General features: G+C 45.8%; 2 protein-coding genes and 1 pseudogene across 4 annotated transcripts in view; 1 reads left to right on the forward strand and 2 right to left on the reverse strand.

The window, feature by feature from the left end:
* The first annotated feature begins 37 nt into the window (after positions 1-37).
* On the forward strand, positions 38-11,361 carry Irf5 (interferon regulatory factor 5). Of its 2 annotated transcripts, XM_031381375.1 has the most exons (10): positions 75-181; positions 2,271-2,502; positions 4,801-5,006; positions 7,966-8,155; positions 8,552-8,610; positions 9,108-9,141; positions 9,306-9,563; positions 9,776-10,168; positions 10,255-10,373; positions 10,587-11,361. In XM_031381375.1, exons 3-10 carry the CDS (start codon positions 4,812-4,814, stop codon positions 10,830-10,832), a joined length of 1,494 nt encoding a protein of 497 aa, XP_031237235.1. In that variant the 5' UTR covers positions 75-181; positions 2,271-2,502; positions 4,801-4,811; the 3' UTR covers positions 10,833-11,361. The 2 variants fall into 2 exon arrangements, with proteins under 2 accessions (XP_031237236.1, XP_031237235.1); XM_031381376.1 differs by lacking the exon at positions 2,271-2,502 and having other exon boundaries at positions 38-181.
* Positions 5,966-6,084, reverse strand: LOC116100084 (annotated as a pseudogene).
* A 2,189-nt stretch (positions 11,362-13,550) lies between the features above and the next one.
* The window catches only part of Tnpo3 (transportin 3), a 76,879-nt gene continuing 65,873 nt past the window's right edge, over positions 13,551-24,556 (reverse strand). For both annotated transcript variants that reach the window (XM_031381373.1, XM_031381374.1), the window contains 2 exons: positions 15,985-16,082; positions 13,551-14,585 (listed from right to left, as the gene is read on the reverse strand). In XM_031381373.1, the coding sequence (XP_031237233.1) occupies positions 16,022-16,082 (61 nt within the window). In that variant the 3' untranslated portion in view covers positions 13,551-14,585; positions 15,985-16,021. The remainder of the gene's footprint in view (positions 14,586-15,984; positions 16,083-24,556) is intronic.

The raw sequence follows: 24,556 nt of genomic DNA on the forward strand, positions 1-24,556 counted from the left end.
CAGGGTTGGGGCGCAGGGTGGCGGCGAGGGCGGGGCGGGGCGCTGCCCCGGGCGGGGGCGGCGCGATGCGGAAGTGCAGGGCGGGCTGGGCGACCCGCGGGCGGCGCAGCTCCGGGAGAGCTCAGCTCGGCCGCGGCGCCAGGCCGGGGCTCCAGGCTCCCCGCGGGCGCACGGCAGACAGGTAGGTCCCGGGGCTGTGGGCTGTGCTGGGTCCCCGCGCCCCGAGGGCGGAGGGAGCCGTCCTGGGCTACTGCCAAGCCACGGCTCCGACCCACGGCGACCTGCGCGCCCCGGGCACCTGCTGGCGGGGCCGGGGGTCGGGGGTCGGGATTGCGCTCCTCCGCGGTGGGCGATGATCGCAGGCAGCGCCGGGCCAGCGCGAAGGTCTCCAAGGCTCTCCGCACCGGGCCGGCTCCGCGTGTTAGCTCCGGCCGCCATCGCTCCGCATGGAAACTCGGGGAAAGTCCCGAGGGCCGAGGACGTCCTCCCTGCGCCTCGCCAGGGTCAAGGGTGCGAAGCGCCCTGTTGCAGCCTGGCGGGGACCGCGGAGGAGCGAGGTTCCGACTCCGACCCCGACCCTTTCGGCGCACAGCCCGTCCCTCCTCCCTGGCCACACCTCACTTTTTCGACTGAAGAGGTTGAGGTTTCAAGCAGTCAATTCCTCCCAAGGACGAGAATCTGTGTGAATAGAGTCTGAGGGGAGAGGGTGTCAAATAGAGTCGCCGCAGTCGAGAAGAAGCTGGGGATGCGTAATGCTTGGGCTAGTTTCTCGACGGTCTGCCCCTGAACTTAAGAAGGAAACAACTAAGAAATTGAACGTGAAGGGAAAAGTGTAATTTGGCCGAAACGCAGACCGAGAAATGTCTCGGACCAGCATCCGATCTCAGTGCAGGTGTCTCCCAGGCCCAGGTGTCTCTCGAACCCCCAGAAGACCCAGAGCGGGTACCTAGTAGCAGGGGTGGAAGTGGGGTCTTTCCTGGCCTCCTGGCATAGTAGGACGGACACGTCTCCAGCCAGAGGAGCGGACCAGGAACGGACACTAAGCCAGTTCCCCACGATGACTCCAGGGGCGGACCCAGGTTCCCCCCCCCCTCGCCCCCCGGCGTTATGCCTTGGGTGGAGTCTGCAGGGATGATCAGGAGAGAACAGCCTGACCTGAACTCCAAAGTGAGGGTAAGTGAACAAGACCAGAAAGGATGTGAGCCGGGCCACGGAGCCGGAGAGGCTAAAGACCCTGGGATGAGGACCTGTGATACAGTATCGGTCCCTACTCCCTAAGCTCCTGGCTAAAGACTAGGAAAGAGGTAGGTAGGAGGCCACTCCTATTAACTAAAAGTCCTTCGGGGCTTTCCCTTGCACTCTGGCCTTCCCCCCAGCCTTCCCCTGGGAGGAAGCCGACAGAGGGTTCTTCCTGCCGCACCTGCTGCCCCAGAGTCTCAGCCTGTGTGGGTTCCGAAGGGGCAGGGCCCCGGGTGTGTCGCTCAGCTGGAGAGGGCGGGATTTATGCTCATGCCTAGCTCAGGTAACCCCTTGACGTTGCCTTGAACTGGGTGTGGGGTTTAGAACCAGACAATTCGAGAGACTGGAGGGATTCGAAGCTCTGCCTCTATTACTTCCCTTATGGCAGCTTCTCCCCAGCAGCTCCCCTCCCGCCCCCCCCTCGCCCCCGAGTTTTCATTGATCTGACTGCCCAGGTAGCCTCCCCCCTGGGACTTCATGACCCTGGGGTCAGCTGTGGGGACTCTCCATCCCAGCTGGGATTCAGGGGCTGCTTCCGTGCCTCATCATCACATGTGGGATGTTTCTTGAGGTTAAGCGGTCCACACTCATTTTGACATGGAAGATGGTGAGGTCTCTGTTCGTTTCTCCTTTACAGGTCTCATAGCCATACATCTCAGTGTAGATGTCGCATTGCTCTTATTCCAAACCTCTAGACCCAGAAGAGGGCAGCCATGTTTAGGCACTGCGATGGAGAACTGGCAGGCCTAGGATCTGATCCTTTTTTTTTTTTTTTTTAAGATTTATTTATTTATTATATGTAAGTACACTATAGCTATCTTCAGACACTCCAGAAGAGGGTGTCAGATCTCGTTACGGATGGTTATGAGCCACCATGTGGTTGCTGGAATTTGAACTCAGGACCTCTGGAAGAGCAGTCAGTGCTCTTAACCGCTGAGCCATCTCTCCAGCCCCTAGGATCTGATTCTTGGGGCTGGAGGGAGCTACTGTGGGGGTGGATGCTGAACTTGGTCCTGTGACTCTGGCTGCAGGTGGAGCCCTCTGGCTAGATGAATGCACCCTCTGGGCTCTGGCCTGGCAGCCTGGCTTGCTATGGGGATCCCTTCTCTACGTCATGACTCCATCAGAAGGGACTGCAACTTCCTAACACTGAGACCAGAGCAACAGTTTCAAAACCTTTCTCTGAACTGAACTCATCATCATCGGGCTGAGACAGAAAGCTGCAGTAGTCCTTGGCTCCTTCTTGGTCCCAGAAGCAGGGCTGTGAGTGTTCTGTCCTTCCTGTTCATGCTAACTACTCTTGGCCTGATCCCCCCCACTCCCCGAGTGTGTGTGTGTGTGTGTGTGTGTGTGTGTGTGTACGGGGTAACTTGCCTATTCTTGTGTCTACCTTCCCATGGTCAGAACATCACCCTCCATTCTAAGATCAAAGCTGCTTAGGAGCTATAAAGACATAGGTGTTGTGAGTAGGCTTGGGATGATGGGGAGGATGGGGTGGGGGTGGGTTTGCAGAGACTCTTGCAGATTTTTCTCTATGTCCCCTCCCTCCATCAGCCCCCAAGTCAGCCCAGTGAGTCAGATTTGTGAGTTGTCCCATCGGGCCACTTTCATTTCCCTTAGGTCAGGGTGGAGGCTGGTGTAGAAAGAGGAACTAAGCCACCTCTCCTTCAGCTTGGGGGCAGGGCTGGGAGCCTTTCTGCCCTCTCTGTCCAAAGCTGGCATTACTGTTCATGGCAGCTGAGGTATGTGCTCCTCTGAAGTCTATAGAGGGACGCATTGCTAGCTTGGATGTGACATGTAGCAGCCACAACCCAAGAGATACTAGGAGGGAAATTGCAGGGGAAACCAAGTTTCCACGCTGCCAAACCCAAGTAAGCTCAGTTTTGTTCTTTAACCTGCTGTGTGAGAGATTGTCTTCCTAGGAGCTGCTGGAACAGTGGCCTCCCTGTTCTCTGTCTCTGAACCACCACCACCACCTCCCCCATTGCCCCAGCCCCCAGTCAAAGAATTCAAGATCAAGAATATGGCCAAGGGAAGGAAAGAGCTTCCTGGAAGGGAAAATGGGTGAGAGGGAGGGAGCTGTAAGTTTCATTCAGGTTCTGTCAAGAGGAGAGGGAGCAGGTAGAGGGAAGGGCACCAGGGCTTCATAGGTCCTGTGGACCTAACTCTAGTGAGACAGAGACCATGGCCCTCCAAAATGCTTACCTCCAATGGGAAGCTGTTGTAGTAATATTTAATCTCAATCGTGGGTTTCTACCTTGCCTTTGATCATTCAGGTCCCAGATAAAAGACACTCAAATTTTATATTTAATAATGATCTTTCAATGTACCAGAGCTGGGCAGATCTCTACCCTTTATGCAATTATGTCTACTTCCCCATCAAGAACCCCACCATCCGGGCTGCTCTTAACTCCAATTTGCCAGCCCTCATGACCATGTATGCATGACTAACCCCTTGGCATCTTCTCCTCTCTCTCCCTTCTCTTCCTTCTCCCTCAGACCCCAAGCCCGGGAACCAAAACTCTGCCTATCTCTCTCCTGCCCAGTTTCAGGCTGTAGGCATCTTTATTCATCAATCAGGGATGATTTGGGGGCAAGGTTACATAGCATCACTTGGGTGTACATGAGCATCTCCTTCTCCCTGGCCAGTATTTAGCATTATAATACATTAGCAACAGACCGAACCTCAAAAGGAGGCTGTTAGGCCTTGGTCTGCACTTCCTGCCACCTTGTATGTGGCATGGGTCTGTAAACAGAAGCACCCGAATGGATATGAAGTAAGGAGCAGGAACCAGATACAAGGCCACTGATGGCTTCAGGGTGGTACCATCTAAAGCTGGGTACCTGGTGTCACTGGAGTGGACTAGTGGGATTTTTATAAAGAGCTCAGGGGGGAAGAAAGCTTCATTCCTGAGAGAACTGAGGAGAAATGCTAGAACTACATGAGATCTTAGCCAAAAGGACCAAAACTCCTCGTCCTGCGGATGAACCCATCCCTAACCCCTCTCGCACGGTCTGCTCCTGTCCAAGGCCAAAGCTTGTGTTAGAAGTCTAGTTTAGAGGATTTGTTAGGAATGAGGAAGGGCAGTTTCAGGGGAAAGAAGTTGAGTAAGCTGCAGAGGGAAAAACTGAGCAAAGACAGGATAGATAAGGCATGGTGGAATAGCCAACCCCAGAGAAGTACCTGTGGATCTTGCTAGTCCACCTCTGTGCAAGGGAGCCAGCTTTGACGGTGCTGTGACTTCAGGGATGGATGGCTCGACCTGGGGAATAAGGCACCCGGGACAATTCTCCAGTGAAGCAGCATCTGGATACTGATTGCACTCAAGAGTGGGGGTGGTCCATTGAACAGAAGTCCCCACAGCACCCATTAGCATGGAAGGTTCCTTCTCCCCTCACAGAACTCACAGACTGAGGGAGCTGTGACAAGAAGCTGGGGGGAAACAGCCTTGACCTCAGACACCTAGATGGACCAGGGAGCTCATCTGCGTGACCTTTCCACCTGGGGCATGGAGCATCATGCTATCAATTTGCAGAGCTATGCTTTGCTTTCTCCCGCAGAGCCCTTTGCCATGAACCAGTCAGCCCCAGGGATTCCCCCACCACCTCGCCGTGTGAGGCTGAAGCCCTGGTTGGTGGCCCAGGTGAACAGCTGCCAGTACCCAGGGCTTCAGTGGGTCAATGGGGAAAAGAAACTCTTCTATATCCCCTGGCGCCATGCCACAAGGCACGGTCCCAGCCAGGATGGAGACAACACCATCTTCAAGGTAAGCCTTGGATAAGGTGCCACCTGGACTTCTGCGGGAGCCCCTCCCTAGGAAAGAGCCCTCCTGAGTAGAGAGAGGCACACTCATCTCCTGCCAGCTACAGTGCTCAGGGGATCCCACACCTAGACTCAGGGACACAGGACCACCTTTTCTAACTTGTAGCCTAGAGTGGGGTCGGAAGGGCTCTGGGAGGCCATCCTGTAACTCCAAGTAGCACTCCTTGCTCTTGACTTACTGTTACACAGGACTACGCACTACACATACTATATATCACATGCACTAAATGAAGTTACCAACTCACCTTTTGGTTTTGGTCTGGGTTTTGAGTCAGGGTCTCACAATATCATACCCAGCTGACCAGACTCGCTTGGTTAGTTGTGGCTGGCTTGACCTGTCTTCCTGCCTCAGCCTCCCAAGCGCTGAGATTATAGACATATACCACCATGTCCAACAAGCCCCAACCCTGGACAGGCCCTACTACAGTAGTTTTACAACAGAATATATAATGTTTAAGGTTTCTGTATAGGTATATGATAGGTGAACTTGGAATCTAGTCACATTTAAGAGTGTTTTAAATATGTTTTGGGATAGGGTCTCCCTATATATTTCTGGTTAACCTGGAACTTACTTGTTATGTCTCAAACTCGTTATGTAGCTGCTTCTGGCCTTGAACTTCTGTTCTTCTGCCTCCATCTCTGAAGAGCTTGGATGGATTACCGATATTCACCAAGGCACTCAACCCACGCATAAATTTTAAGTTTTATCTTTTTTTTTTTTCATTTTCTGTTTTTTGTTTTGTTTTGTTTTTTTTTGGTTTTTTTGTTTTTGTTTTTTTGAGACAGGGTTTCTCTGTGTATCCCTGGTTGTCCTGGAACTCACTCTAGACCAGGCTGGTTTCAAACTCAGAAATCCGCCTGTCTCTGCCTCCCAAGTGCTGGGATTAAAGGTGAGCCCAAAACAGCTTACAGCACTCGGTATTCCCAGACAATCTCCCATCCAAGTACTAACCAGGCCCAACCCAGCTTAGCTTCCAAGATCAGACGAGATTGGACGCATTCAGGGTGGTATGGCCGTAGACTTTTTTTTTTTTTTTTCCGAGACAGGGTTTCTCTGTGTAGCCCTGGCTGTCCTGGAACTCACTGTGTAGACCAGGCTGGCCTCAAACTCAGAAATCCACCTGCCTCTGCCTCCCAAGTGCTGGGATTATAGGCATTTGCCACCACCACCCAGCGGCCGTAGACTTTTATTTTCTTATTTATGGGGAGTGTGCAGGCACCACAGTATGTGTGTGGAGGTCAGAGGTCAGCTTGGGAGAGTGGATTCTTTCCTTCCACAGTGTGAGTTCCAGGATCAAACTCAAGTTGTCAGGCATGGTGGCAAGTGCCTTTCTGTGTAGAGCCATTTCGCAGGCCCACACATACTGATTTGTAACCTGCATCTTTTCATTCTATATCAAGATTAGCTTTCCTTTCCAAGAAACATCTGCTTCACTTTTTGTGACCATTGAATAACCCACGGGAAGGATTCGGTATAGCTCAGTCACCTAGTCCGTTTCTGTACACTTTAGACTGTTTTAGACTGTGCACTGGGAGGATTTGGTATAATAACTCAGTCACCTAGTCCGTTTCTGTACACTTTAGACTGTTTTAGATTGTGCTTCTGTACATGATTTCTCCTAAATTCTATGTTGTGTTTTAATGGTTGGATTAGATCTAGCATTCAGTGTTTAATAAAATTGTTAAACCAAAGAGATGCTGATTTTAAAAACTTTGGAAGCTTAATTTTTACCCTTTGAACTTAATCCTTACCATAATATGTGTGGATATTTCTATATTCTATACATCTCTATCAAAATTAAGTTGCTAGTTTAAAGAGAAGAAACGCTTATAACCCTGACATCACCAAACTGTCACGCAAAAATAAAAAGATAAATTGGGCACAGTGAGGGTCAGAGGTTAGGAGGTGGTGCTGAGCAAGTCTGAGGCCCTCCTCCATCCTTAACACAACAGCAGCAACAACAATATCAACAATAGTGTAGATGAGAGCTGCATTGGAGGCGCAGGCCCTGTAATCCCAGCACTTGGGAGATAAAGACAAGTGGACCAAGAGTTCAGTGACATCCCTTGGCCATTTAGCAAGTTTCCAACCAGCCTGGGTTACATTAGGCATTGTCTCAAAAGAGAAGACGAAGAAGGGGAAGAAGAGGAGGAGGAAGAGGAGGAGGAAGAGGGAGGAGGGGAGGAGGACGAAGGGGGAAGAGGAGGAAGAGGAAGAAGGGGGAGGAGGAGAAGGAAGGGGGAGGAAGAAAGGGAAGGAGGAGGAGGAGAAGGAAAAGAAGAAGGAGGAAGAGGAGGAGGAGGAGGAGGAGGAAGAGAAGAAGAAGAAGAAGAAGAAGAAGAAGAAGAAGAAGAAGAAGAGGAAGAGGAAGAGGAAGAGGAAGAGGAAGAGGAAGAGGAAGAGGAAGAAGAAGAAGAAGAAGAAGAAGAAGAAGAAGAAGAAGAAGAAGACAACAAAGCAGCAAGAATAACATTGATCATTGACGCACACCTACATCCTACATGTGGGTAGAGTTCAGAGTACCTTAAAAGTGTTGACTCCTTGAGTCTTCTTTGTGTACAATCAAGGAAGATCCAAAATAGAGGCAGCTTGATTTGGTCTGCCTGGCTTCAAACCCAGCCTGGCTCCAAGTCACAAGCTCTCTTCTCTTTGTTGTTTTCTCATGTACCTTTGAAATTGTACCTGTTTGGCCTCCTAGCAGCAGTGAGTAGAATTCATTGAGCTTGTCTGAACTTCGAAAGTTGGGCAAGGTCTGGCCTTATCCACCTAACAAGCCTGTCTGGCAAGTCTTAGCCTGGTGGCCAAAATTCTTAGCACTGACTCCTATAGGACAAGAGAGTTGCTAAGGCCTCAGTGATGGTTAAGGTCCCCTGTAATCTGCAATCCTCTTTTCCTTCCATAGGCCTGGGCTAAAGAGACAGGGAAGTACACAGAGGGGGTGGATGAGGCTGACCCTGCCAAGTGGAAGGCCAACCTACGCTGTGCCCTTAACAAAAGCCGTGACTTCCAGCTGTTCTATGATGGCCCTCGAGACATGCCACCTCAGCCCTACAAGATCTACGAGGTCTGCTCCAATGGCCCTACTCCTACAGGTATAATGCCTGGCCCTGTGTGACCACCCAGAAAGCTGTGAACTCTGGGTACAGGAAAACCCAAGGACCTTGCAGCCAAGGACTCCAGGGTGCGCCACAGGGGCTGTGCTAGGTCCTAATCGCAGTACTCCTGCGAGTATCTGGGAGTAGGGCAAGGGTTCCTGGTGCTTCTTCCTTACCACTGCCCTTGCTCTGGGCTCTTGGCTTCAGGGGAGGCCTTTGTCTGCTGCTTCTTGATGGCAGCTCTTTGACTCACCCATATATTGGCAGCTTCATGGGTGACATGGAGCCCCAGGAGTTTGGGCAACCTCTGGCTGCTCAGATGGAGCCACAGCCTGGCCTGGCTCCTGTTTTATCACTGACTTCCTGCCTTGCTCTCTCTCCCTTGACATGCAGAGTCCCAGCCCACTGATGATTATGTTCTGGGAGAAGAGGAGGAAGAGGACGAGGAAGAGGTGTGTGGGGATGAGTGGTGGGAAGGAGCCGAACTCACCAAGCGCCTGTAAGCTCTGGTGAGGCTGGCTGTGGTGGGCTCTGATGCTCTGCCTTGCTTTAGGATTGAGCACCCACTTCCTCTGTAGCCCATTGTCCTCTACAGCTCTTCTTTGGGTTCTTCTTTGATGGTTCTGAAGGAGAAGAATGGAGTGGCCATCTTGTCCCTCCTAGGGCTTTATTGTTGCAATGGTGTGTCACATGTCTGCCTGACCGCCACAACAGTTGGGCTTGGTGGGCACTACTGCCTGCAAAATGCCTATTTGGAAATGGGGACATCGGCAGCTTTCATGACCTGTTGAGGATGGTAGATCTGGGACCAGCAGCAGAGGCTGGCCTTCACTAAGCTGAGGCTGAGGGATTGCCTTTTGTTTGTTGAACACTGTTTCCTCAGCATTGGACCAGATTAATAACTGTCCTCTTTTCTCTCCTCCTCTGCCTGTGTCTTCCTTCCCTTCAGCTCCAGAGAATGCTACCAGGCCTGAGCATCACAGGTGGGGCTGGGCGGTGGTGTGGTTGGGGTTGGGGCATGTAGCATAAGAAGCGATGGGTATTCTAGATCCTTGAGAGGGCCCTGAGAGAGAGGTTGTGGGGGTCAGGTCTGGGAGATAGTTCTGAGAGGTGGCATTAACAGCCATGTCCACCCCATCCTCTGCAGAACCTGTGCTACCTGGGCCTCCCATAGCACCCTATTCCTTACCCAAAGAAGACACCAAGTGGCCACCTGCTCTCCAGCCACCTGTAGGGCTGGGTCCCCCTGCCCCAGACCCAAATCTCCTGGCCCCGCCCTCTGGAAATCCTCCTGGCTTCAGGCAGCTTCTCCCTGAGGTCCTGGGGCCTGGATCTCTGGCTTCCAGCCAGCCCCCTACAGAACAACTCTTGCCTGACCTGCTGATCAGCCCCCACATGTTGCCTTGTAAGGACCTTGGTGGGCCAGGCGGGTTGGCAGGGAAGAGTAATGGGTATGGGGGTATGGTTGCGTGGAAGGAGGATGGCAAAGAAAATAAGCTTTTAGGCCAGTCTTCCTGGGTCAAGGATGAACTGGGGAGGCTGGGGAAGTTGGGTTTACCACCTGGCTGCTGAAATAGCTGTAAAGCTCACAGCCAGGGCAACCTCTCTGCTCCACAGTGACAGACCTAGAGATCAAGTTCCAGTACCGGGGGCGTCCACCTCGGGCCCTCACTATAAGCAACCCACAAGGCTGTAGGCTCTTCTATAGCCAGCTAGAGGCTACCCAGGAACAAGTGGAACTCTTTGGCCCTGTGACCCTGGAGCAAGTGCGCTTCCCTAGCCCAGAGGACATCCCCAGTGACAAGCAGCGTTTCTACACAAACCAGCTGCTGGATGTCCTGGACCGTGGGCTCATCCTGCAGCTGCAGGGCCAGGACCTGTACGCCATCCGTCTGTGCCAGTGTAAGGTGTTCTGGAGTGGGCCCTGTGCCTTGGCCCATGGCTCCTGCCCCAACCCCATCCAGCGGGAAGTCAAGACAAAGCTCTTTAGCCTAGAGCAGTTTCTCAATGGTGAGGTCCATTCTGTGTTCCTCCTGGCTGCCCCTCACTTGTGATAGGGTTGTAACCTCTAACTAAAGGCCTTAATCTTGATGCAGAACTCATCCTGTTCCAGAAGGGCCAAACCAATATCCCACCACCTTTTGAGATCTTCTTTTGCTTTGGGGAAGAATGGCCTGACGTCAAACCCAGAGAGAAGAAGCTCATTACTGTACAGGTGTGCTTCTATCTGGCTCTGATGTAGCTTGACATGGAGACATGGGGCTGGGCCCTTGGTCCAGGGTAGAGGTGGGGCCCTCCAAGCCATAAGGACTTGGTTGCTGGAGCTGGAGGAGACTGTCTACCGTCTGCTTCTGGATGTTTTAATGCCCAGCTGGGTTAAACAGCCCTGCCACCGTTCTCCTCATCCTCTCTCTCCTTTTCTTCCCAGGTGGTACCCGTTGCAGCCCGGTTGCTTCTGGAGATGTTCTCAGGGGAGCTTTCTTGGTCAGCAGACAGCATTCGGCTGCAGATCTCAAACCCAGATCTCAAAGACCACATGGTAGAACAGTTCAAAGAGCTCCATCACATCTGGCAGTCCCAGCAGCGGTTGCAGCCCATGGTCCAGGCCCCTCCTGTGGCAGGCCTTGATGCTAGCCAGGGGCCCTGGCCCATGCACCCAGCTGGCATGCAATAATGAGGCTACAGATAGTGGCTGACTTGGACTTGCTCAGACAGCTGTGTAGACTGATAGAGGCATGTAGTAGCCCCAGCAGGCCTGGCTGGCTACAGGGTTCTGAGTCTCTTGGAGAGTTAGGGTAACAAGGACATAGAAGAGAGGCCTGAGGTTATATTTTCCCTAAACGTTTTCTATTTGAACACCACCTTCTGGTGATTTCACTATATGCCTGGCCCTGAAGAAATGAAGCCAGCAGCCCGTGGGAAGGAGGGAACACCACTAGCCGGAGGCCTTCAATACACAGGTCCAATTACCCCAAGGTAGCCAACTTTTAAGGTTGCCCCAATTCCTATAGCAAAACCTGCCAAGGACTTCTTCAGACAATAGGCATGATTTGGGGATTCCCTAGTTTGAACCTTTCTCCTCATTCTTATGACAAGGATTTCACCAGGCACTGGGGCTGGCAGCTACCCTCCTTCAGAGTCTAAGAAGCTGAGACAGAAAGTAGAATTTAATATATTTTTGGATTAATAAATGTTAAAAGCAGGTTTGCCCATTTATTGACTGTTTCCAATGCCAGCGGCTTCTGTTGTACAGGATTGTTCAGTTGCCAATCGGCCTGATCCCAGCACAGTCTGGCAGTGGTGCCTGGCACAGGAGCTGGGGAGGCCCTGCCTTCCTGTCAGTGAGTCAGCTGGGCCTCCACACTCACCTGGCTGGCTTTGCTTTCATGGAGGAAGCAGACTACTGAGATAAATGTGGAATTCTGCATGTGTGCTATCTAAAAATTGTCCAGACCTTCCTAGAAGAGAATGAAAGAAATAATAGAAGAGAATGAAGAAATAATAGAAGAGAATGAGGAAAGAGCCATACTTCAGGCCATCAAAACCTGGATTTTAAAAAATTTATTTATTTATTTTGAGACCAGCCTGGCCTTAAATTTGTGAAGCTTCGGCTGATCCTCTATCCTGCCTCTGTCTCCTACGTGCTGGGATAAACTATTAGCCTAAGTGTGGTAGAGTGCTTGCTTAGCAATGCACAAGGCCATAGGTTTGATTCCCAGTAACATACATTCAAAACAAAACAGGTTTAGCTGGGTGTGGTGGTTCATGCCTGTAATCCCAGCACAAGAGAGGCTAAGATAGGAAGCTCAGCAGTTCAAAGCCAGCCTAGAACAGGCAGCCTACAGTAAGAGCTGAACATGTTTTTTAAAAAAACAAGTCTTGTCTTCTCTAATGTGCTACTAATATTAGAATATTACATGCAGATTGGTGGCTCAGGAATAATATTCTAGTCTAAACAATTGTTTTATCTTTTTTTGGTGGGGGAGGTCTATTATGCAGCCCTGGCTGTCCTAGAGCTTGCTCTGTAGACCAGGCTGGCTTTGAACTCAGGAGATACATCTGCCTCTGCTTCCACTAATGGGGTTAAAGATATGTGCCAACATGCCTGGCACATTTTATCTTTTTATTATGGAAGACTTTATACATTTGTGAAAATAGAAAAATGATGGTATGAAAACCTCTGTACCAGTTTGAGAGATGATCAATTGAATGCAATTTCTCTCATTGCAACTCTCATCCAAGCTCCTTACGGTTATTTTGAAGTAAATACTAGAAATAGCACTTCATGTATAGTCTCCTAAAACCATTCTCCACCCCCACCCTGGGGAATGCTCTAAGTTTGTGATCTACCACTGAGTTAAAATCCCCAGCTTTTAAAGAAAAAAAATTATTTTTCCTTTAAAGAAAAAAAATTTTTTTTCTTTTTTCTTTCCTTTTTTTTTTTTTTTTTTTTTTTTTTGAGACAGGGTTTCTCTGTGTAGCCCTGGCTACTGTCCTGGAACTCAGAAATCCACCTGCCTCTGCCTCCCAAGTGCTGGGATTAAAGGCATGCGCCACCACTGCCCGGTGGGGGGAAAAATTCTTATCAAATATCCAGTTTATGAGGCTCTTAGAGATATGGCTGTCAATAAAGTGCTCACAAGGACCCAACTCTGGATTCCCAGCCCACATTACAAAAAAAATAAATAAAAGAAAGGAAGGAAGAAGGAAGGAAGGAAGGAGGAAAGAAAAGAGAAAAAAGAAAGAAAGGCCAGGCACAAGATATATGTTGTCATTAGATGCAGAACAAGGGGATTCCTAAATTTCATTGGTCTAGGTTCTAAGATATCTTGTCTCAAAGAATTAAGGAGACTGCCCACCACTGGCCTCCACATGTGTATACACACATTCACAAGAACATGTACCCAGTAGCCACACACAATCTAGTGCTCTTAAATTTAAGCAGCCAAAGAATGTCTATTCTCCATTAGAGGCGAAACAGCACTGTTCCTGATTATACCTGTTGGGCGACATATTTTGTATGTTGCTGGAGTCCAGATGCTTGATTGGATTCAGGTTGTGATTTTGACTACTGATGAATGAGTATTTGAGTTCCCAACATTGGTTCTTAAAATAACACAAAGAGGGCCAGAGAAATGGCTCAGCTAGTAAAGGTGCTTGCTATCAAGCCTAATGGTTCAATCCCAGGAACAGGCTGGTGTGATGGCTCAGTGGGTAAGAGCACCGACTGCTCTTCCAAAGGCGTGCGCCACCACTGCCCGGCATGAAAGCTGATTTTATTGGTGAATTACCCTAGTCATATCTGAGCAGTGAGTAGTGAATGGAAATGAAAACACTGGTAAAATTTTAAAAATTGGTTTTTATTTTTTTCTTTTTTCTGTTTTTTTTTTTTTTTATTTTTTTGGTGCTGTTGACTTATTTATAAGATGGCTACACCACAGGACAGAACAGTGCCCTTGAAGGCAATTAATTTTCACACTTTTTTTTTTTAGCAAAATACAGGTAGCCCTGTAAATACATTCCCTCCATACTCTCACCCTCTTTTTTATCCCCTCCCACCCTGTCTTTGTGGATGAATAATTCACCAAAAAAAAAAAAAAGAGAAAGAGGAGAGAGAGAGAGAGAAAAGTTTAATACATACTTGTCCTCTCCACCACCCAAGTCTTGGCTTTTCTCCCCAAGGCTGATGACAAAGACCTGTGACCTGGAGTGGACTTAGCAACTCAATAGGATCAGGGTTGGGCTCTACATGAAAAGCAACTTTGACCCTGGCTAGTCCTGACTACCATCCCTAACCATGATATAAGCAGACAGGTTCCTTGTCTGGACATCTCTAAAGGTGGAAGAGTTGGGGGTGTTGCTTCCATTCACCCGTGTTTAAAGGAAGGAGAACAGAGGAGAGATGATGAGCCTACCTCTTTAATTCCAACTGTAGCTACGTTACTCACTCGCATTCCCATGTTCCCCTAAGGTAATGTGTCTGTCTCACAGAACGTTCTCACTGTCATGTTTCAGTGTGTGCACTGCATGCTGGTGTGTGTCTATCATGTGTGTGCATCATCTGCTACCAGGTGCATATTTCAGTTCTGGTTTCATCTCAGCTTTCCTTTTTTTAAAATTTTGTTTCTTTCTTTTTTTTTTTTTTTTAACTTTCCTTAAATTATTTTTCCTTTAAGAAAGAAGTTCACCAGGAAACTAGTTCCCCTCCCACCACGCCGGACAGGCTCCAGCCATCCTTAAAAACCGCGCTGTTTCTCCCTCACATCCCAAACAGGGACTCCTTAGGATGCTTTGGAGGGTGAAGTCTCTTCCTGTGTGGCGGGATGGTCTGGTGGTAGTGAAGGCCCCTCTGCCACAACGGAGGTTTCTGATTGTGGGACACAGTCTGGGTTGTTTTCTTCCTGTCTTCTAGTAAAAAAAGACATTCCTGACAAAAGAAAAGAGACAGACTAATGACTCCAGGAGAGTGAGCAGGGTGGGCAGGATGGGAGGCAGCTTGGAGGCAGCGCTGTGCACTCCATTACAGACTCTGGTTAACACAAAGTCTGGCTTTTTCCAACTTGCAATTCCAAGGTAGCAGTTGCTCTGCTGAGACCCTGCCTGCAGCATGGCTCCTGGGCTAAGCTGCAGACACTGCGATGATGCAAAGATTGGGACCTTCTATGCAAAAGCATCAGAAACGCTCCACTGTAGTCTGTTAGTAAATACTAAGTTTTCATGTAAGATTTAATGTTGAAAGAACACTTTGTTTGCTAACAATGGTTTAATAACTACTGATCTAGACTCTATGGAAAGAATGCTACATAGATGTGTCATCTATTACAATGACTAAAAGTGAGAATTCTGGTACCAGAACACCTGAATTACTCTAGTTTCTAACTGCAACAAATTGTCAAACATCTTTGACCTTCAATTTTCTTCTTTGTAAATCAATATAGTTAATAGAAGGCTGCAAAAGAGTCTCTTGGTTAATACATTCAACACACAAGGAATGATATCTGATGCTTAGTTAAGGGCTTGAACATTAACTGTGAACATTTACAGCTGCCTACATGCAAACCCTGACAACTTCAGATGATATTACTCATTAAAGAGCCAATATTTTATATATTTTTGGGTGCAGTAAGACACTACTGAACATCACCTTGATCTATTATTAAGGTATCTATTACAAGAGCCACCAGTAAGTGCCATAGATTCTGAATACTGTCTATTAAGATAATAAATTCTCCTTAAGATGTTAAAGGGCATGCTTAGAGAACTGCCTTTGTTTACTTAGGCATCAATGAACTAGGGCAAGCAAACACTACCACCCAGTCATCACTTCTTTCCATAGCTGAGCTTCTTCCTTTGCTTCAGATCTTAAGGGACAGCCATGGAGAAAGCTGGCCATAAGAAGACAACCAAATGAACATCTCCCTGGCATTTCAATCATAAAAACAGTAAGAATAAATCACTTGCATATTAATTCTGGCAAGTCTGTCTGAGAAGACACGTCAGGAATTATGGTTGCCATTGTTCTCAGCAAAGTAGCAGAGGCTAAAAGTACTAACTTGATTGTTATCAAGCACACATTAAAGCATCTGACTGAAGACAGTTTTCTGATACACTCTACAATAGTTATCTTCTATGGAGTGGAAAATGGCATCCAGATATACTGATGATCAGCTTGCTCTGGCCCAAGACAATCAAGGTCCTCAATATTTCAGCTGCTGAGATAGCTGAACACTAAGTTCTTCCTTGATTTGAGCTATGGCCCTTAAATATATTCCCAGTCTCAAGCCTTCCCAAGAGCCCATAAAGAACTAGAAGTATACACAACTCACCTGGATAACAGGCACAGTGCAGGAGTGTGAGCTTGAGCTATCGAAACAACCTGGTGAAATCTCTCAAGGCCCAGCAAACTTGCTTACATTCCTCAGCACTAGAAGAGAAAAGGTGGATGGGTGGTCCTTGACTGAAGACAGGAGAGCTAACATGCCATGGAGGCACACTGAAGAGGGTCCAACTCTTCTGGAAATGATTTTCATCCACTCATGGCTCTGTGTGAGATCTTCCCAGAACTCAAATTAAGTATTATAAATGAAGATAATTATGAGCTTAGTGGTTCTCAAGGAATGGGCTCAGAAACAAATTGTTTAGGGCTAATTTCTAGCTCTTGTGTTCTTGGGCAAGAAACCAATCTCTGCCTTAGTCTCCTCATCTATTATCTACTTCATGTTACTCAGAGGATCAAACCCATTCATATAAAACATTTATGACAAGGAGCAATGAGCAAAAGTGACTTAATGAGTGTAAGTTTCTACAGTAATACTCGACATTCCTGACACAAGTAGAAGAAATCTAGATGCCCTCAAGGAAGATGGCCAGCAGGTCCCATAATGTTCAGAGCACTTTAGCTCTATGAGCATGCTCACTTAGGTCCCAAGCTTTCCCTGTTTTCCTTCTGTGACAGATTCTGTTTACAAAGCCTTGTCTGGTAACTAGTCTGTCAGTCATTGATTTTCTAGCTGAACAGGCTGCTGAGGATTTCCTCCTGAGGGGAGGAGGAGACAGAAAAGGGTTAACACACACAGAAATGGAGAACGAATAAGAACCTGGTTCTCAGCAAAAGCTGAGATGCCCAGGTGTTATGGAAGTAATATTCATCTGACTCTATTTTTTCAAAGTTTCCTTTGTCTGAAACCCACTTAGAAATCAACTGAGAAACCCCATTCTTCTGAATATCTTCCTAACAGGTTAGCTAACTGAACTCCAGGCTAAGCAAAAGTAAATGGAAAAGGCGTTTCCTTACACTCTCCTGAAGCCCTCTCCTGGCAAGGAACAAAGGGACATATCCATAGCCTAGAACTCCAACTTACAAGAAAGCAGACTTGCCATCCTGTGCTGGTTAAATAGCAGAGAGGGTAAGTGTTAAGAGCTATCCAACAGAAAAGTGTCAAAATGCCTATCTACAAATTCCCTCAACAAATATAAAGGTTCAAAATAATGATGGAAAAACTTAACTCAGATTCCAGGAGTTGACAACAGAGTATTTTTTTTTTCAGGCTTTCGCCACCATAAACATGTAATGGATCAACTACACCCTCCATCTGGCATACTGGGGGATTGAACCCAGTGCCTTGTGCATTATATACAATAACTCTACCACTGAGCCATATCCCCTAGTACTTAACAAGCTTTACTAACAATGTTACAGTTTTTAGTCTATTTCAAAGTAACCCATATGCTAAGGAAGCAGCCAAGTATGTGTGCAAGCTCATGCCATTCATGTTCCCACTGTCAGAATGAAGAGCAAGCAGAGGCTGGTGAGTGGTGTGATATTACAAAGGACTAAGAGAAGATGCTGGAGACTCACGACTCATTTATTATCCTAGTATCCTATATGTTTGAAATTGTACCCCTTTTAATTGAGATCTTTCAATTAAACCTAGATGGACAAATACCTCTGTCTCTAGCCTCTTTTTTGAGAGTAAGAAAAAGTGGACTGAAATGAAATTGTTGGGCATGGTGGTGCATGCCCTTAGTCCCAATGCTTATGAGGCAGAGACAGGAGGATCTCTGTGAGTTCTAGGCCAGTCATGGCTACATACGGAGACCCTGTCTCAAAAAACCAAAACAAACCAACCAACCAAACCCCAAAATAAGTAAGTAAGTAAGAAAGTAAGTAAGTAAGTAAGTAAGTAAATAGGGTTCAAATATAAGAGAACTGTGGTAAATAACAAAGTTAAGTGTGGTTTGAGTAAGACTGGCTCCTATATAGGCTCATATAGTTCAATGCCTAATCATCAGTGAATGGAGCTGTTTGAAAGGATTAGAAGGATTAGGAGGCATGGCCTTATTGGAGGAAGTGTGTTGCGGGGTAAGTGTGGGGGCAAGCAATTTTGAGGTTTCAAAACCCCATTCAGGCCCAGGTTCTCTCTCCCTGCTGTCTGAATCAAGATGTAAAGTTCTCAGCTCCAGAGCCATGCTTGTATACATGCTTCCTGTGGTGTTTTGAACAAGAATGTCCCCTATAGACTCATATACTTGAATGCTTAGTCACCAGGGAGTAGTAGCACTATTTGAAAGGAGTAGAAGAATTAAGAGCTGTGGCCTTGTTAGAGGAAGTATGTCAGAGGGGATGGAATGGCACGCCCAGCACGTTTGCCTCTCTCTGCTTGTAGATCAAGACGCAGAACTCTCAGCTGATTCTCCAGCACAATATCTGCTTACATGCTGCCATTCTCCCCACCATGATGATAATGAACTAACTTATGAAACTGTAAGCAAGCCAGCAATTAAATGCTTTTTTAAATAAGAATTGTCTTGGTCATGGTGTCTTTTCACATAGAATAGTACCAGGGAGTGGGGCATTGCTGTGAGGTAAAACCTTGGAAGAATATGGAAAATTCTTGGAACAAGAAAATTAGTTGGACACTTTAAGCAGGGCTTAATAGGCTATCACAGCAGGACCGTGGAAGACAGTTGAGAGCAATGTAGACTATGATGACTGGGCTCAAAAGGTTTTAGAAGGAGAATATTAATAAGTAGCCTAGAGACTGTTCTTGTGATATGTTGGTTAAGAATGGGTATATTTTCAGGCTGGTGAGATGGCTTAGTGGGTAAGAGTACCAACTGCTCTTCCAAAAGTCCTGAGTTCAAATCCCAGCAACCACCTGTAATGAGATCTGACGCCCTCTTCTGGTGGGTCTGAAGACAGCTACAATGTACTTATTTATAATAATAAATAAATCTTTGGGCTGGAGTAAACGGGGTCAACCTGAGGGAGCAGGGTTGACCAGAGTGAGCAGAGGTCCTAAAAGTCAATTCCCAACAACCAGATGAAGGCTCACAACTATCTGTACAGCTACAATGTGTACTCATATACATAAAATGAATAAATAAATCTTTTTTTTTTAAAAAAAAGAATGGGTATATTTTCTGCCCTTGTCCAAAAAAGTCTGCCTGAGGTTAAATTGGGGAGTTTGGGATTATCAGCATTAGCAGAAGAGATTTCAAAACAGCTTAATATTGACTCTGTCATGTGGTGATTAGGGGTCATCCTTATGCAGAGGAAAAAAGGAGCCCTAGGAAGTGAGCTAGGAGCTAAGTCCAGTGCTCAAAAGATAGAAAGTTTAAAGAAAAACTTGAAGCTAAACAGAATAAAGGGAGTGGTGGCCTCAGGACAAGAGCCTAAGCTCCAACCTGGGAAAAGAAATTAAAGAAAAGCTTTAGCATTGAAGGAAACCATCAACAGAAAGCTGATACAAATGTATTTGAATTATGGAATCAATTTCCAGGCCCAGCTAGCAGCAAAACTTGGCAGCTTCTACCACCTGGATCTGGCTTTAGACTCAAGGATACAAGATGGGGTTGTGGAATCTCCCTCCTCAGTTAAGGAAGGCTACTGAGGCCAGGCATCTGTGAGGGTGTCCTGCATGGAGGCCCAGAGAGGTCATTGCATGAAGCTGTGAGGGTATAGCATGGATTGTGTTGGAGACCCCAAGATACTGGAGATGTCAGAGTCAGGTGATACCTGCAGAGGAAAACTGCCAATAGGGTGTGGGATCAAAGGAAGAATTTGAAATCAACCAAGCTGAAAGGAATTGGAAGATCTGAAGAGTGCTTTGACATCAGATATGCAGATGAATAATTTGGAGTCTGCCCAGCTGCTTTGGTCCAGCATTTCCTCACTGTGCTCCTGTTCCTCCCTTTGGAATGGTAATGTATATTCTGTGCCAATGAATACTGGAAGTATGTGATCTGCCTTTTCATTTTGATTTTATGAGGGGTTACAGTTAAGATACTGCCATGAGTCTCAGAAGAAATTTTGGACTTGTAAGCAATCTGTGAAGACTTGTCAAGAGACTGTGAAAGACTATGGACTTTGGAAGTTGAACTGAATGCATTTTTGCATTATGATATGGTTATAGGTCAATGGGGCCCACATGATAATGGGCCCTCTGAAACTGTAAGCAAGCCCCAAATTAAATGCTTTTCTTTATATGATGAGTTCATTGATCAAAACAGTGACTAAGACAGAGTGGCCTATGTCTCTAATTAGCTCCACTTTTGTCCCAATCCTACAAACTGACTTACATGGCAAGAGCTAATTTTGAACTTACATGTCTTTGGTGGGTAAGTCCACAAAAAAGGATCAAAAAACTAAATGAAAAGATAAAACAAAAACAAAACCCAAATAAAATAAAAAGAAAAAATTTAAAACCTCTTTAAAAGTTAGTACTTTTTTCTTATCTCTGTTCTTACAGCATTGACTAGTCTCTGGTCTCTGATTTTACTATTACTTTTCTAGGTTCCACTTTCTATATTCTAGTCCCATAATTCAAATTCTTCTCCTAAGTAAGTTTATGATCACTCTTCTTTAAGACTTAATCCTTTTATCTGGTGTCTTGGTAGGTAATGACAACCTGAGTATCGAGATACTCCATCTGGTCTCTCATTCCACTATCAACATTCTCCATGTTCAGCACTGTTTTTTTAGCTTTAAGATGTCATAGTAGGCAGTCACACTAAGATGGAAAAGTTGGAAATAATGGCATGATTTCTTCTAGTTTTCATTAATCTGAGCTAGTGGTAGACGACCATGTTTTTAGAGGGAAAACTATATTCTACATTGATAAGGCTCAGCTTTCGTCAATTTGATCAACAAAAAAAGCTGGGGAATTACTAACACCATTTGAAGAGCACGCTGGAACTTGCTACAATGAAGTTGAACCAGTTCACCCTCCCTGCTAAGGTGGCAAACAAAACAGCATGTTGAGGCAAGACTCAAGAGGATCTTAAAACCAAAAGGGAGACTGAGTCATGCACAGGTTCAAAGGCGCACACACTAGAAAATTACTAAGAGGTGAGCAATCCCAAACCTCTTTTTAGCTCCATACTGCCTCTTAATATTTACACACACACACACACTCACTCACACACAAAATCTGCCACAGCCTGCTCTCGGAGCTACAGAACTTGTTTGGCAATGAAGATCAAGGCTACTTGGTTCAATCCCCTTTCACTGGTCAAGGATCAGGAATATGGTTATTCTCAATGCTGCTTTACTGAGGGCCTTTCCGTTGCCCTTTTCTTGAATAAGAATGTTGCCTGTGATTTCAGATGTATTCATTCATTATACACAAGCCCCATCAAGAGCATTTGGGCCTGTGGAGACATATTCCAAAATGTGTGGGTGGCTTCTGTAAATTTGGAAAGAGACATGCCCAAGCTAGTTTTGCAAATAGGCAGTGACATTGGGCCAGCTTCTTTTCCAAACAAAAAGGAGTTAAACCTCATGGATCATCTATTCTGTGTAGGAGCTTTGGGATCTATTTGTCATCTATTAATAGCCTTATAAAGCAGTACTAACCCTATTTGCAAATGAATGAACCGAAATTAAAAGTAATAGCATAATGGCAAGACTCAAACTGGCTGTCTCTGTGAGATTTTCCCTAGATTTCCATTTGCTTCAAGGAAGTCATCAATAGATCATGGTTTCTGCTGACCAGTAAAATCTAGCAAAGGGAAACAGAAGCAGTGATAAGCAATTTTCAACCGAGACTGTAGGCAGGCAACATAGCATCCCCACAGGAAAGTCACCATGAAAGGAAACCCAATCATTTCATAAGGTTACCCCAGTCCATAGATTCTTACCAGGGACAGGGAACCCCCACTTAGGATAAATATACCACAAAAGTCAGTTACCATGCTGATTTTCAGCCATCCATGTAGGTTGATACAAAGTTAAAGTATCAGTTCTAAGACATGACTTTTAGCCACTTAGTAAGCTACAAAATAAAGCACTCTTTCTCTCTTTTTTTTTCCATTTTTTGGTTAAAGACAAAATCTCACATGATAGAATAGGCTGAGCTGAGTTGTCTTGAACTTAAATGATGCTCCCGCCTCGGCACCCCCACTCCCTTTTAAGCCCAAGTCTCATGTCGCTTAGGTTGGCCCTGAACTTCCTATGTGGGTGAGGATGCCTTAAATTTGTCATCTTTGTATTTCCATCTTCCCAGAGCTAGAATTACAAACATTAAGCCACCGCACCCAACTCAGAAGACTTATTATTGTTAAGGTTACCTTATCAATAACACCCAAAGAAGCCTACTGAGTAACTATAATAACCATCAAACCTGCAACTTTATTACAGAAAAACAAGAAAGATTTCTACAATTCATATGGAATCTCAAGATACTCCAAGTATTCAAAACAGTCTTTAAAAAGGACAAAAAAATGAAGGTCTCAAAATTCTGGATTTCAAAATTTATGATATTGCCACAGTAATCAAAATAGCATGACACTGACATAAAGTCAGATATGAATCAGTGAGGTGGAGAGCCTAGAAGCAAATCCTCATGTACATGGTCAAGTATTTCCTAACAAAGGTGCTAAGAGCATTAAAAGAGAAGGACCAGACATTTGAATAAACACTGTAAAGAAAACTAAAGTTGCCAGGCAGTGGTGGTACACGCCTTAATCCCAGCACTTGGGAAGCAGATCTCTGTGAGTTTGAGGCCAGCCTGGTCTGCAGAGCAAGTTGTACAACAGGCAGAAACTATGTCTTGAAAAAAAGAACAACAACAACAACAGCAACAACAACAACAAAAAGCATTCCCTAACATTATATAAAATAAATAAGCTGAAGGAAGGGAGGGAAGGAAGATAAATCTAATAATATAACTTCACATAAAACCTAGGGGGACTCATAATTCTGGGTCTGGCAATTCTTGGGTAGGATAAACAAACATAAAAATGCATAAATTAAACTATGTTAAAATTTAAACTTTAAGAACACGGCAAAACAGGTCAGTGACAGAAAACTTGCACGACACATGCAGCATCCTAGGTTCTATCCCTAGCACTGCAAAAATTAAAACTGAACATGCATGCCTTCACTGAGCATCAAAGGACACAGTCAACAGAGTTCAAAGGAATGGGGAAGAGATCTATCTACACATTATGTATCCAAATATAGAAGCAATTCCACCAACCCAACTACAGTTAGCTGGGCAGGATGCCTTATAGCAATAATCCCAGCAATAGAGAGGCCACGTGGGAGGGTCACCATGGGCAGCAAGTTATAGCTAGCCTGGGTTACACAGTAGGATCTTGTCTCAAAAAAGTAAAAAATAACCACAATAAGGTTATGGTACTTAGACAATTTTTAAAGATACAAATATCCAATAAGCAAATGAAATACTAGCTCATACTAAATTTGAACTGCTCAAGTGGCTACTATCAAAAGCTGGGAGACACAGAGAAACCCTGCCTCAAAACAATCAAACAAAAACAAAGGGCCCACAAAACATTTTGCTGGGTGGTAGTGGTGGTGGTGGCACATGCTTTTAATCTCAGTACTTGGGAGGCTAAGGCAGGTAGATCTCTGAGTTCCAGGCCAACCTGGTCTACAGAGTTTTAGTACTGCCAGAGCTACACAGAGAAATCCTGTCTGGTGAAAAAAAAATATTTTTAATAATAATAATAATAACAACAACAATAATGATGATGATAATGATAGTAATAATAATAATAATAATAATAATAATAATAATAATAGTGGTGTGTATCCAGAGGCCAGAAGAGCATGCTGAATCCCTTTGGACTATGGTTATAGGCAGTTTTAAGCTGTCCAACATGAGTGCTAGAAAACTGAACTTGGGAACTCAGCAAGAACAGCAAGCACTCTCAACTAAGGAGCATTTTCTCTAGCCTCTAAATTCATTTTAAATCTATCTATCTATCTATCTATCTATCTATCTATCTATCTATCTATCTATCTATCCTATAGTATTTATCTATCATCTACCCATCCATCATTTATCTACCATCCATCATAGATCTATCTATCTATCTATCTATCTATCTATCTATCTATCCAGCTTTATTTATTTATTTATTTATCCATCTATTTATTTATTATTGGTGTGTGTACCACAGCAGATGTGTGGTGATCAGTGGACAACTTGCTTGTAGTTTCTACTTTGTAGGTCCTGGGTATTGAAGTCAGGTTGTGAAGCCCCACTGCAAGCCATTTGTGTTTGTTTTTCTAAGAGAGGCTCTCATTATGTAGCCCTAGCTGGCCTGGACTTACCTTGTAGAATAGGCTGGTCTCAAACTCACAGAGATCCCCCTGTTTCTGCCTTAAAGGTCCTTGTCACTACACTGCGCTTACATTCCCATGTTTTAGGAGGTATGTGTAACAACGGTATCCCTGTTTATAGCAATGTTTTTTATACCAGCATGGTTCACAGCAGACAAGAAGGGAAGCAATGTGCACTAACAGAAAAATAAAATGGGTAAATACATTCATAATGGCTGATGTTGATTGTCAACTTGACAGGCTCTAGAATCACCTGAGACAACTCTCTGGGCATGTCTGTCAAGTTTTTAAGCTGGGTTAACTGAAGT

This window comes from Mastomys coucha, unplaced genomic scaffold (assembly GCF_008632895.1).
Source record: "Mastomys coucha isolate ucsf_1 unplaced genomic scaffold, UCSF_Mcou_1 pScaffold20, whole genome shotgun sequence".
Lineage (NCBI taxonomy): Eukaryota > Metazoa > Chordata > Mammalia > Rodentia > Muridae > Mastomys > Mastomys coucha.

Excerpts from the sequence above, each read along its gene's own strand:
- Irf5 (XM_031381376.1), top strand. The coding sequence starts at position 4,812 with ATGAACCAGTCAGCCCCAGGGATTCCCCCACCACCTCGCCGTGTGAGG. Across the intron at positions 5,007-7,965 it reads GAGACAACACCATCTTCAAG|GCCTGGGCTAAAGAGACAGG; the intron begins GTAAGCCTTGGA and ends TTCCTTCCATAG. Across the intron at positions 9,142-9,305 it reads ACCAGGCCTGAGCATCACAG|AACCTGTGCTACCTGGGCCT; the intron begins GTGGGGCTGGGC and ends CATCCTCTGCAG.